The sequence below is a fragment of the Balaenoptera acutorostrata genome, chromosome 1 (assembly GCF_949987535.1).
Source record: "Balaenoptera acutorostrata chromosome 1, mBalAcu1.1, whole genome shotgun sequence".
Lineage (NCBI taxonomy): Eukaryota > Metazoa > Chordata > Mammalia > Artiodactyla > Balaenopteridae > Balaenoptera > Balaenoptera acutorostrata.
In genome coordinates, this window is record NC_080064.1 from 113,973,643 (window position 1) to 113,985,107 (window position 11,465).

Consider the following 11,465-nt stretch of genomic DNA (forward strand, 5'->3'; position numbering starts at 1 on the left):
AATGTATGGGGATTCCAACTTCTCTGTATACTCACCAATGTTTGTTATTTTCAGGTTTTTTATTTTTTTGTTTTTACTATAGCCATATTACTAAGTGTAAAGTGGTATCTCATTATGGTTTTGATTTGCATTTCCCTAATGACTAATGGTATTGAGAATCTTTTCATGTGCTTATTGGCCATTTGTGTATGTTTTTTGGAGAAGTGTCTACTCAAGTCCTTTGTCCATTTTCTAATTGGGTTGTTTGTATTTTTGTTGTGGAGTTTTAGGAGTTCTTTATATATTCTGGATATTAAACTCTTATCAGATGTATGATTTGCAAATATTTTCTCCCATTCTGTAGGGTTTTTTTTTTCACTCCTGTGATAGTGTTCTTTGACGTACAAAAGATCTTAATTTTGATGAACTCCAATCTATCTATTTGTTGTCGTTGTTGCTTATGCTTTTGGTGTCATATCTAAGAATCTATTGCCAAATCCAAGGTATGAAGGCTTACCCTTATGTTTTCTTCTAAGCCTTTCATGGTTTTTTAGCTTTTATATTTACCCATGATGGGTGGGTAAGCAGTGTGTGTGTGTGTGTGTGTGTGTGTGTGTGTAAGGGTAAAGTTTCTAGTTTCTGCTGAGTCTTATCTTTCTTGAGCACTTAAAGCACTTTATATACTTTATATCACAGTGTTATCCTCATTTAACACATGAGGGAAGATAGTCTCAAGGAAGTCAACTGAGGCTCAGAGAAGTTAAATGATTTGCCTAAGTTAGACAACCTGTAAGTGACCAAGCTGGTCCGGCTGGGTTTTTAGTAACGTGCCACTCAACTGCACAGGAAGATAATGAAAATTTAAGTGCGTAGTAAAAGTGACAGCTCGGAGCTAGGGTGCAGGGAATTCCCAAACTGTTTCGCTTTCACCTCGGCTGCCTCCATCCTCACCCCACCCTCCGCCCACTCAAGCTCCTCCTAACTTCCGGCCCTGAGCGCAGCCCTTCCATTGGCTGTTGGTTACAGGGCCTCATGCTCATACGAGGGGAAGCAGCCAATCAGTGTGGCTCGTCTCCGCCCAGCCAGCCAGCGCTAGATCGCGTGGTCTTTGTCCTTCCTATGGCATGTCGGGAATTGTAGTCTAATGAAGCACTTCTGCCTAGAGTGAAAGGAGATCGAGAACTACTGGTCCCAGGGAGCTGAGCGCCGAGCGGTCCGGCTTTTAGGAGTACCCAGCCAACGATTTGGAGCAGCAACTGGCGTCCAGGAACAGGTGAGAGAGGTAGAGGGCTGGCAGGGACTAGAAACTCGGCCTTACCTCTGTAGCGATACTTTAAGGCACAGGAGGTCCAGTCTGTTGTGTTAGAGTTCCCCCGTTTTGGGGGTTGGTGGGACCGACTGACACTGTGGATGTGCAGAAACTCCTGAACTCTGCCATGTGCTTTCCTGGAACCCCACAGGATAACTGCACCCTGCTTTGCTCTTCTGCTGCGAACCCTCCCCACCCACCCAGTGTTGCTCCGAGGTTGTCTGCGCAGTCCTAGGTCTGTGAGGCTCAGGACGCCCAGTCCCAGAGCCCCAGGCTACATGTCCATAGCACCCAGGGGTTCCGCTTTCACTTCTCTTCTTGAGGCATCTCAGAGCCTGCGCTCCCCTCTCCCCGCTTACCAGGGGAGACCTGTGTTCTAGATTTGGCACTGACACTCCCCAGTTATCTTCCTATCTCCTAGAGCCTCAGTTTGACCTCCATAAAATAGGGTGATTTAAGGGTCCTCCCAGCCCCCAGTCCTGAGGTCCTTTATTCTGGACTCTTCTATCATGTGCTCTAGAACTTGGGGGAAGAAGCCAAGAGTGTAGTAATTCCAGAGGCTCCCTGGAGGAGGTGTTGACGGTTTCTCAACCGGCTAAAGTTAGGTGGCACTAAGTTCTAGCCGTCTTATTTTAAGTGTGATCAGTTGAATCTTGGTCACCCAGCCATACTTTTTGTTCCCTGCGTTTCTTTCTGTAAATGCCCTCAAGCTCAGCCCAGAAGAGAGTGGGGCATTCTGGGTATGGAGGTAAAAGGTTGGAGGGTGACCTGGGGAGCTGACAGCGTGCATCTGCCTTTGGTGCTTGCTCCTGCAGGGAGTGCTCGATGCCCCCTCCCTGTGCCACCCCCCATGCTGCCCCTGTCCCGCTGGCTGAGATCTGTGGGTGTCTTCTGGCTGCCAGCCCCCTGCTGGGTGCCCCGGGAGAGGTGGCTGGGTTCCCTACGGCGGCCCTCCCTGGTGCATGGGTGCCCAGTCCTGGGGGCCTGGCACAGTGCCCGCTGCTGGTGCCAAGCGTGGACAGAGGAGCCTCGGTGAGTTTGGCGGGGTGAGGGGCCTTGGGGAGGGGAGCAGCTGATTAGGTTTCTGACTTGTCCTCCCTCTTGTCAGAGCATTTTACTCCTCCCTCAGAATGAATGGAGACCAGAAATTGGATGTTTATGCCCAAGAAAGGCAGGATTTCATCCAGCACTTCTCCCAGATTGTCAGGGTGCTGACTGAGGAGGACACTGGACACCCAGAGACAGGAGATGCTATTGCCCGACTCAAGGAGGTGAGGGGTTTACGACTTGAGAGAGTGAACCTTTTCACTCTCTGTGCATGTGTGGGATCCAGCTCTGGCTTTTGACAGGTATGAGAGCAGGCTTTTATCTGAGTGACTCTGGGTCCACTCTGGAGGGGGTGGGACCTGGGCAGGTATATTTAGTCAGCTGATCAATCCTGCTTTATGGTTCTGCTGAGCCAGCCAGACTGCTTTGTATGGGGGTGGAGGGCCTTGAACCTGGTAAGTCTTTAGTTTTGTTGAGAAAGGGAATTAGGTATCCAGAAATCATAAGGTGCTACCTTGGCAGGGACCTGGGAGGAAGCAGTCTGAAGTGGGCCTGAGTGAAGCTAGTGTATCATCGGAAACCCCTGCTCTAGAACAGGAGCTACTGCTGGGATACTTAAGTTGCCTAATTCTTTTATTCTTTTGGAGTATCTAGTAATTCTTTTTGTAATGCTGTCTCATTTGTCTGAGGGGAACTAAGGAAAAGGAAGTCTGTCTACACTGGGATGGAGATTAAAAGGGAAGTCTTCCCAGTGAATTAGATCTGGTTGACAGCAGGGCAGCAGAAGGCACAATGAGAAGCCCCAGCAGGAGGGGATGCCATTGGAGGAGTGGGGGGTAGGTTCCCCAACCTCGGTCCCCTCCAAGTTGTCCTCTGGCCAACTCTGTGGGTAGGGGGCTTGCCTTTAATAAAGTGAAAGAGGCTTTTCATTTGCAGATAGGTTGAACTGTGGGTTGGAGGAGGTGGCTGAGAAAGGAGGAATGGGCTGTGAAGGGGAAGTTAGGAGAATTGGGGATGGGGTGAAGGAGAGATGTGAGCACGCCAACCATTCCCATAGTGAAACCGCTAGGTGGTGTTTCTGGGGGTTCTGAGGAGCTCCAGTTCTTTATGTCTCAGTGCAGAAAGAATTCAGCAAGAGGCAAAGTGATAGAAAAGAAGTGATTTATTAGAATAGAACGCTTGTGAGGCTTACAAGCCGGTGGGTGAGAGGGTGCCGCACCCCAAGAACTTCATGGGCTACAGTTTTATAATCAAAGGAAAAGTGGGGAGGAGGACAAGATCGCCTTCTTCCTCATTCTTGAGTAGACGTCACGCTTTCATCATCACCTCCTCCTCCGGGTTGGGCAGGGGAGTTTTCTTGTCCCTACATGTTTAAGCCAGGACTGTCGTGGCACTATGGAACAATTATTTCAGGTCTCAGTACAATGAGGGTCTTTTACATTGAAATGTCGCCTTTCCATAAATTGTTTTTTGTGTGTGCAGAGAGCATGTTCTAGGGGTCATTAACTGACTGAACTCACTGGGCAGGATGTGGGTCTCATGCCACTATTGTTTTATTGTTTTGGGGCATGTCTCATGCTTCTGTTGCTGAGCAGGCCTGCTTGGTTTTGTGGTTAAGCAAACCTGCTTTCTTCGGTGATCATTAACTTACAGGGGTCTCCCATACTTTTTTTCTTTACTTACAGTCCTCTAGTGGGATTAATTATTTAATCACCTACTTTGTCCTTTTACTCTGTCCCTATCAGTAGCACGTACAGAGTTTTCGCCCAGTTCAAGCCCTGTCCTGGGTTTGGGAGCAGATTTTAATCTCCAGTATGGAGCCTTTAAGTGTACTGAAGAAGACAATGCAGAGAGAGCCTGGGGACTGGAGAACTTCTAGCTGTGCTCCAGGATTTGGGAAGAAGCCGAGAGAAAAGCAATTCCAGAGGCTGCCTGAAGGGGTTGAGGAGGATAAAGTTAGGTCTCGTGGTTGGAAGTGGGAAGGGGCAAGGAGAACTCTCAGAATAGCTGCTCTGTAGACCCTGATGCCTTGTCCCTCTGCCCTTGCCCCCAGGTCCTGGAGTACAATGCCATTGGAGGCAAGTACCATCGGGGTTTGACAGTGCTGGTAGCGTTCCGGGAGCTGGTGGAGCCCAGGAAGCAGGATGCTGATAGTCTCCGGCGGGCCCTGACCGTGGGCTGGTGTGTGGAACTGGTAAGAGGGAGGGGGAAGGGCAGGAGAAGACGAGGTTTACTTAGAGTGGGGGTACCCTGGGTAGGATGGGGTGGGGCAAGGAGGGATGGGCCTGAAACTTGGTTTCTTGGTTGTTTGTGTTTCTGTGCCGCTAGTGTGCTGCAGCCAGACTCAGTGAATTACTCCAAGGGTTAACAAATGTGGGGAAAGTCTTTTGTCAGTAGGTACATATTTCACCTGTAGACTTGCTGTGGGCCAGGGCCTTGGAACTGGCCATAAAGTTGTCAACTCTTTCCTCTGAGCAGAGGACAGCCGCAGAAGTAAGCTAGTTCTTCTAGAAGGTTATTCTGTGGCAAAGATTGAAAACTGGAAGCCCATTGGTAGTTTTCGAAAATATTTTAAAATTAAGGTCCCTAAATCTAACAAAGAAGAGATTTCACATAAAACACCAGATTTCTAGCATTACTTGGAAAATTGCTAGATCTGGGTCCAGAGTGCCATGTAGCAACAGTTGGCTGAAGTTGAATTGAGGCCACTTTCCCAAGACAGGACATGTGGGTCTGTCTTTATCTTGCTCCAATCCCCACATCTTCCTGTCTCCAAGCTCACTTGGCCCTTGAAGGTGTATGGTTTGCTGGCCTGGCCTAAAGTCTTCATTAGCGACAGGGGGACCAGGTTTGGGGGGGGCGGTGCTAGGCCCTGAGGAGGGGGCCAGTGAGCCCAGGAGGGAAGACGCTCAGGGCTTGGCGAATGACAGGTGATTCTGGCCTGTGGAGAGGAGCAGCTGGCCCGAGGGAGGATGTGACGAGCTCAGAGTTGGCCACACCGCATTCTCGGTATGAGCAGATCGGGCGGACCTGTCTGTCCTGCAGGTGTTGGAAATTCCAATCTGGAGCCTGTAAGAGAGATGGGGCTGGAGAATAGGGATTTGCCTCCAAGGAGGTAGAAGGACGATGGCCTCACTGAGGACGAGGCCCCTGCTGAAGGGCCCCTGGTGTCCTTCTAGGGATCGGGAGGGGCCGAGGAGCCCATAAACACAGAGGGCGGGCAAGGAGGGAAGGGCAGGAGGAGAGGGGCAGAGCTGTGGGGCGGAGGGAGGTGAGAGCGCGAGGGGCCAACAGCTCACCTAGTAGAATCGGTTGCTGTTAACCTCAGCCGCACTGGGTGCACCTGGGGGTGTTTTTCTCTTTTTCTTTTTTTTTCTTTTGGCCGTGCCATGCAGCTTGCGGGATCTTAGTTCCCTGACCACGGATTGACCCCCAGGCCCTGGCAGTGAAAGCCCCGAGTCCTAACCACTGGACGACCAGGAAATTCCCATGTTTTCTTTTTTTTAAAATAATTAATTAATTAATTAATTTTTGGCTGCGTTGGGTCTTCGTTGCTGCGCGGGCTTTCTCTAGTTGTGGCGAGCGGGGGCTGCTCTTTGTTGCAGTGTGCGGGCTTCTCACTGCGGTGGCTTCTCTTTCTGCAGAGCACGGTCTCTAGGCGCACGGACTTCAGTAGTTGTGGCACGTGGGCTCACTAGTTGTGGCTCGCAGGCTCTAGAGCACAGGCTCAGTAGTTGTGGCGCACGGGCTTAGTTGCTCCGTGGCATGTGGGATCTTCCTGGACCAGGGCTCGAACCTGTGTCCCCTGCATTGGCAGGCGGATTCTTAACCACTGCACCACCAGGGAAGTCCCCCCCCCCGCCCCCCACCGCCCCGTGTTTTCTTAAACGCAGCTGTACTGCTGTCACTTCCCCAAGATTCCATTTGAGCTGTCCACCATTGTTTTGGATGATTTTTGTTATAATTTCTGCTTCTGTCTTCCTTTCACTTCTACCTCATCTCCTTCAACCTCTTATTTTTCTATTTCAGCATTTACTTCCTAAAAATGAGGACATTTGCCTATGTAACCACAATACTGTTATCACATCTTTGTCTGGGCTGCTATAACAAAATACCACAGACTGGGTAACTTATAAACAACAGAAGTTTATATCTCACAGCTCTGAAGGCTGGAAGGTCCAAGATCAAGGCACCAGCATGGTCGGCTGAGGGCTTTCTTCCTGGTTCATAGCCAGCATCTCCTTGCTATGTCCTCAGGTGGAAGGGGCAAGGGAGCTCTGCGGGGTCTCTTTCATAACGGCACTAATCCCTTTCACAAGGCTTCCACTCTCATGACCTAAGCACCTCCCAAAGGGTCCACCTTCTAATACCATCATCTTTGAAGGTTAGGATTTCAACATACGAATTTTGGTGGGGGACACATTCAGATCATAGCAACATCCAAGATATTTAACATTGGTACTAAAATATTATCTAATGTATATTCCATATTTAAATACTTGTAATTCCCCCCCTTGTCCACTATAGGTTTTTTTTTCTTTTTTTCTTTTTTTTTAACATCTAGGATCCAAGCAGGACTAATGTATTGCATTTGGTAGTTTTTCTCCAGTCTTTAGAATACTTCCTCTATCACAATTGACTTTTTTTAAAGTCCAGGCCAATTATTTGGTAGAGTATCTCACAATCCAGCCTGATTAATACCATGAGGAAATAATCAGGGTAAACATTTTGGTAAGGATGCTACATAGGTGATGTGGTGTATTTCCCGTTACTTCCCACTATAGCACATACCTGGGAAGGTGACTAAAAAAACTCGACCCGGTACTGTGGTACCATCCCTATAGATTTAAAGTTCTCCTGACAAATAGAAAGTGCAGTTGGGGGGCAGAGAAGATTGAGGGAGGCCACAGAATGAATGCCCTTTGGAGACAATCTTGGTTGAGTGGTGCTGGTTGAAACCAGATGGCCCTTGTAATCACTCAGGGGAGGCAGCGGACCTGTGGCTTCAGGGGAACAATGCCACTCCAAATAAACACACTGTAGATAAAACGTGTGCCCCCAATGTGGAAAACCCAGGTCCCAACCCAGGGCGAAGTCAGAGGTCAAGATGCAGATGGATGCCTCCTTCCCCAGGGACTTTGCCTGGCACAAGAGCAGCAATCGCCATAACCCTTTCTGCACTGCCCACACATGAGCTGGTGGGTGGTGTTGGGCACTTCCTGTGAGCAATGCAGATCCACTAGAGCACATGCAGGGATCAGGGTGGGGTGAAGGTTTAAAAACTGTATCTTCGGGGAATTCCTGGCGGTCCAGTGGTTAGGACTCGGCGCTTTCACTGCTGAGGGCCCAGGTTCAGTCCCTGGTCGGGGAACTAAGATCCCGCAAGCCACGTGGTGCAGCCAAAAAAACCAGAGAAAACAAAAACCATGTCTTCAAAAGCTGTTTGAAGGAGCCGGAATGTGTAGCCTGACTGCAGGAAGTATCCTGGGGGACATTACAGTGCTTCATTCTCTCATTTATTTCTTAGACAAACATTTATGACACACCCACTCTGGGACCATGCTGTGCTGGGCTCTGGGAATGCCAGGGGGACAAACACATTGCCCTGCCTCCAAGGAGTTCACAGTCCTGTGGGGAACCAGCACGTTTGGGTACCTTCAAGTAGGCTGGCACTCAGAAGAGTAAGCCCTTTGGTGATGTTTAAGACCCATGGGTGAAAGTTACCAGAAGTCAGACTTCAGTTCCATCCTATTAGACCTGCGCTCCCAAATGAGCTCCCTGAGGTGGGGTTTTGTTCCTGGTCACTGGAGTAGGTAAGCAGAGTGCCCGGGGAGGACACAGGAACAGCCTTTTTTGTTCCAGAAGTCATGTAAAGTCAAATTGCCTGAAGAAATCTTACTTGAAGCATTCACTGAAGTTTTTGGCGAGAGAGTACAGTATATGAAGATGTTTCATCATCTCCCTGATACCAGGGATTGTCTAGGGCTGCTTGTCTGGAGATGTCAGAGATCTGTTGTGTCTCTTACTTTGAAAACAAGGGAGTTTTTGTCCCTTTTTATAGTTTGGAAGCCTGAGCCAAAGAAGTCATGTAACTTTCCAAAGTCCCACAGCACAGATGAAAAGTCCTTGGTGGACTTCCCTGGTGGTTCAGTGGTTAAGACTCTGCGCTCCCAGTGCAGGGGCACGGGTTCAGTCCCTGGTTGGCGAACTAAGATACCACATGCCACATAGTGTGGCAAAAAAAAAAAAAAAGTCCTCTGCTTCCTCATCCTGACCTTCCTTCCCAGCTCAGTGATTCTCAAAAGCAGCAGCTCTGTTGCTGGTAGAAGGAACAGTAATAAGGAGCCCTGGGGCTCTTACTCCACTTCTCGTTCTCCTAGCTCCAAGCCTTCTTCGTGGTGTCAGACGACATCATGGATTCCTCCCTCACCCGACGGGGCCAGATCTGCTGGTATCAGAAGGTAAAGTGGGCGGGAAGGTAGCGGTGGGCATGGGAACAGGCCACAGGGAGATGGTCACGTGGAACCTATGGAGGTGTTCAGAGTTACAGGTTCTTGGTATGAGTCTAGGCCAAAGACTGATTGCTTGTTTTTCTGTGTCCTTGACAGCCAGGCATAGGTTTGGATGCAATCAATGATGCTTTCCTTCTGGAAGCATGTGTCTACCGCCTGCTGAAGTTCTACTGCCGGGAGCAGCCCTATTATATGAACCTGATCGAGCTCTTCTTGCAGGTGTGCTGCAGACCAGGGCTCAGTGCCCAGAGGCTGCCCACAGTAGCCTTGGCCTCTGTAGGACATTCTCGTCTAGCTTGTTTCGGGACAAAGGAGATACCTCGGTTTGCCTGGATGGGGAAATAATTGAGGAAGGGAATTGGGGAGGGTGGTGGTGGCGAGAGGGGCTTTTGTGTCTCTGTGATTGAGGAATGGGAAGGGACTGTGTGTGTGACTGGATGGGCCTTGAGTCTTGGGCCCCTCTCTCCCTCCTGCTGTCTTTCTGACTGCCCAGGTGTCAACTGGTATGGGATGTAGGGCCCAAGATTTCAGGGTTCTCCAGCCCTGGAGAAAGCCCAGGTCATGGGCCATTTTCCTCTTCCTTAGAGTTCTTATCAGACTGAGATCGGACAGACCCTGGACCTCATCACGGCCCCCCAGGGCAATGTAGATCTTGGCAGATTCACTGAAAAGAGGTGAGGGACAATGGGAACCATATCTGGACAGTGAGGGAGGGCTGGGGCAGGGGCATTATCCTTCTGAGGAGTTTATCTTCTCCCTGTACTCAGGTACAAATCTATTGTCAAGTACAAGACGGCTTTCTACTCCTTTTACCTTCCTGTAGCTGCTGCTATGTATATGGTGAGTGAGCCTCCCCACCCTCGCTGCTCTGCTCATGTGGGCTTTTGGATAGGAGGCCACAGGGCAGACAGCTTTGGACAATCTGGTGCCCCCACTGAATGGCTGTGTGATCTTAAGCAAGTTACTTAATCTCTCTGAGTCTGTTTCCTCAGCTGTAAGATGAGGATAAAAATCCCCACCCATGGGACTACTGTAAAAATTAACTGAGTGGCTAATATGAATGTGGATGGCCCATCAAGGGGGAACAATAAATCCTCCATCTGAGTACGGATAGGAGTGGGGAGGATATAATTCAGGCTGAGAGGGAGGAGACTGGATTCGGAGGCGGTCAGTGGGATTAACTGTCTATGCTGACCTTCTCCAAGTTTCCTTTTCATCCTGAAAGAATTTGGAAATGGCAAAAAGATTAGGAAGAAGGATCAGAGTGACTCAGGGACTGAGCCTTGTGAGAGAAGAGATAGTCTGAGGGCCTCCAGAATGGACTCACCTCTGCTATGACTCGCAGAAGACCTAGCTAAAATAAGTGGGATAGGGGCTGGACCATCAGTAAGGACTTCCTAGATCAGGGAAGCCAGGGATGTCTGAAAGGAGAGGAGAGAAGATTTGGGGGCTGCACTGGGGCAAGACCTCGTGGAATGAAGCGGCCAGGAAGATGAAGGCACCTCTGGTGTATGGCTTGTTAATCCCCTTTTCACTGTAGGCGGGCATTGATGGGGAGAAGGAGCATGCCAATGCCAAGAAGATCCTGCTGGAGATGGGAGAGTTCTTTCAGATTCAGGTAGGAAGGCATGAGGCACTGGCAGAGAAAAGGCTCCAACTTTCCTCCTTCCCTGCCTTGGTGCCTCTTCATTCCTCCTTTTCTGCACCCGCCCCCACCCAGGATGATTACCTTGATCTCTTTGGGGATCCCAGTGTGACGGGCAAGATCGGCACTGACATCCAGGACAACAAGTGCAGCTGGCTGGTGGTTCAGTGTCTGCAACGGGCCTCTCCGGAACAGCGCCAGATCCTGCAGGTGCCTGAGAGAGGGCTGTGGATCCCTGAGCTGCTGAAAAAGGGGATAGAGCAGTGGTTCTTCAGTGGGGGTGATTTTGCCCCCCCCCCCAGAGGACGTTTGGCAGTGTCGGGAGACATTTTTTTGTTGTCATAACTTGGTGTGTGTGCATGTACCACAGGTATCTCTAGTGCGTAGAGGCCAGAGATGCTGCCAGACATCTTACAACGCATGCAGTAGCTTTCCACACAAAGTATTATCCAGTCCAAAATTTCAAATGTGCCAAGGGTTGAGAAACCCTGGGCTAGAGGAAACTGAGGCCTGAGCCACTGTCTGAGCATTTGGGATGGGGAGGGGGAGTTTCAAGATCTTAGATACTAAGAGACACTTGAAACTGGAGGCAGGAATGGAGTGAATGGCATTGGAGATGTTCTGGAATATCTGGATGGGGGGAGGAGAGTGGACCTGGAGGTGCTGGGGGGAGATTAATAAGCCCATTTTCCTGCCTCCAATCCTTCAGGAGAACTATGGGCAGAAGGAGTCCGAGAAGGTGGCCCGGGTAAAGGCGCTATACGAGGAGATGAATCTTCGGGCTGTGTTCACGCAGTACGAGGAGCACAGTTACAGCCGCATTATGGGTCTCATTGAGCAGTATGCTGCGCCCCTGCCCCCAGCCATCTTCCTGGGGCTAGCAAACAAGATCTACAAGCGGAAAAAGTGACTTAGAGACTGTGAAGGTGGAGAGGGGAGGCTCTCAATAAATTGTTGTCTAACCTGTGGTTCT

At 49.9% G+C, this 11,465-nt stretch overlaps 1 protein-coding gene across 6 annotated transcripts; it reads left to right on the forward strand.

Annotated features, from left to right (window-relative positions):
- The first annotated feature begins 1,133 nt into the window (after positions 1-1,133).
- FDPS (farnesyl diphosphate synthase) lies at positions 1,134-11,460 on the forward strand. Of its 6 annotated transcripts, XM_007171908.3 has the most exons (11): positions 1,187-1,252; positions 2,104-2,320; positions 2,397-2,559; positions 4,389-4,529; positions 8,716-8,796; positions 8,944-9,066; positions 9,433-9,521; positions 9,615-9,687; positions 10,388-10,465; positions 10,568-10,702; positions 11,202-11,460. In XM_007171908.3, the coding sequence occupies exons 2-11, from the start codon at positions 2,139-2,141 to the stop codon at positions 11,400-11,402; spliced, it is 1,266 nt and encodes a 421-aa protein (XP_007171970.1). In that variant the 5' UTR covers positions 1,187-1,252; positions 2,104-2,138; the 3' UTR covers positions 11,403-11,460. The 6 variants fall into 6 exon arrangements, with proteins under 6 accessions (XP_007171972.1, XP_007171973.1, XP_007171974.1 ...); XM_007171910.2 differs by lacking the exon at positions 2,104-2,320 and having other exon boundaries at positions 1,134-1,252; XM_007171911.3 differs by lacking the exon at positions 2,104-2,320 and having other exon boundaries at positions 1,147-1,252; positions 2,418-2,559.
- The last annotated feature ends 5 nt before the right edge of the window (positions 11,461-11,465 follow it).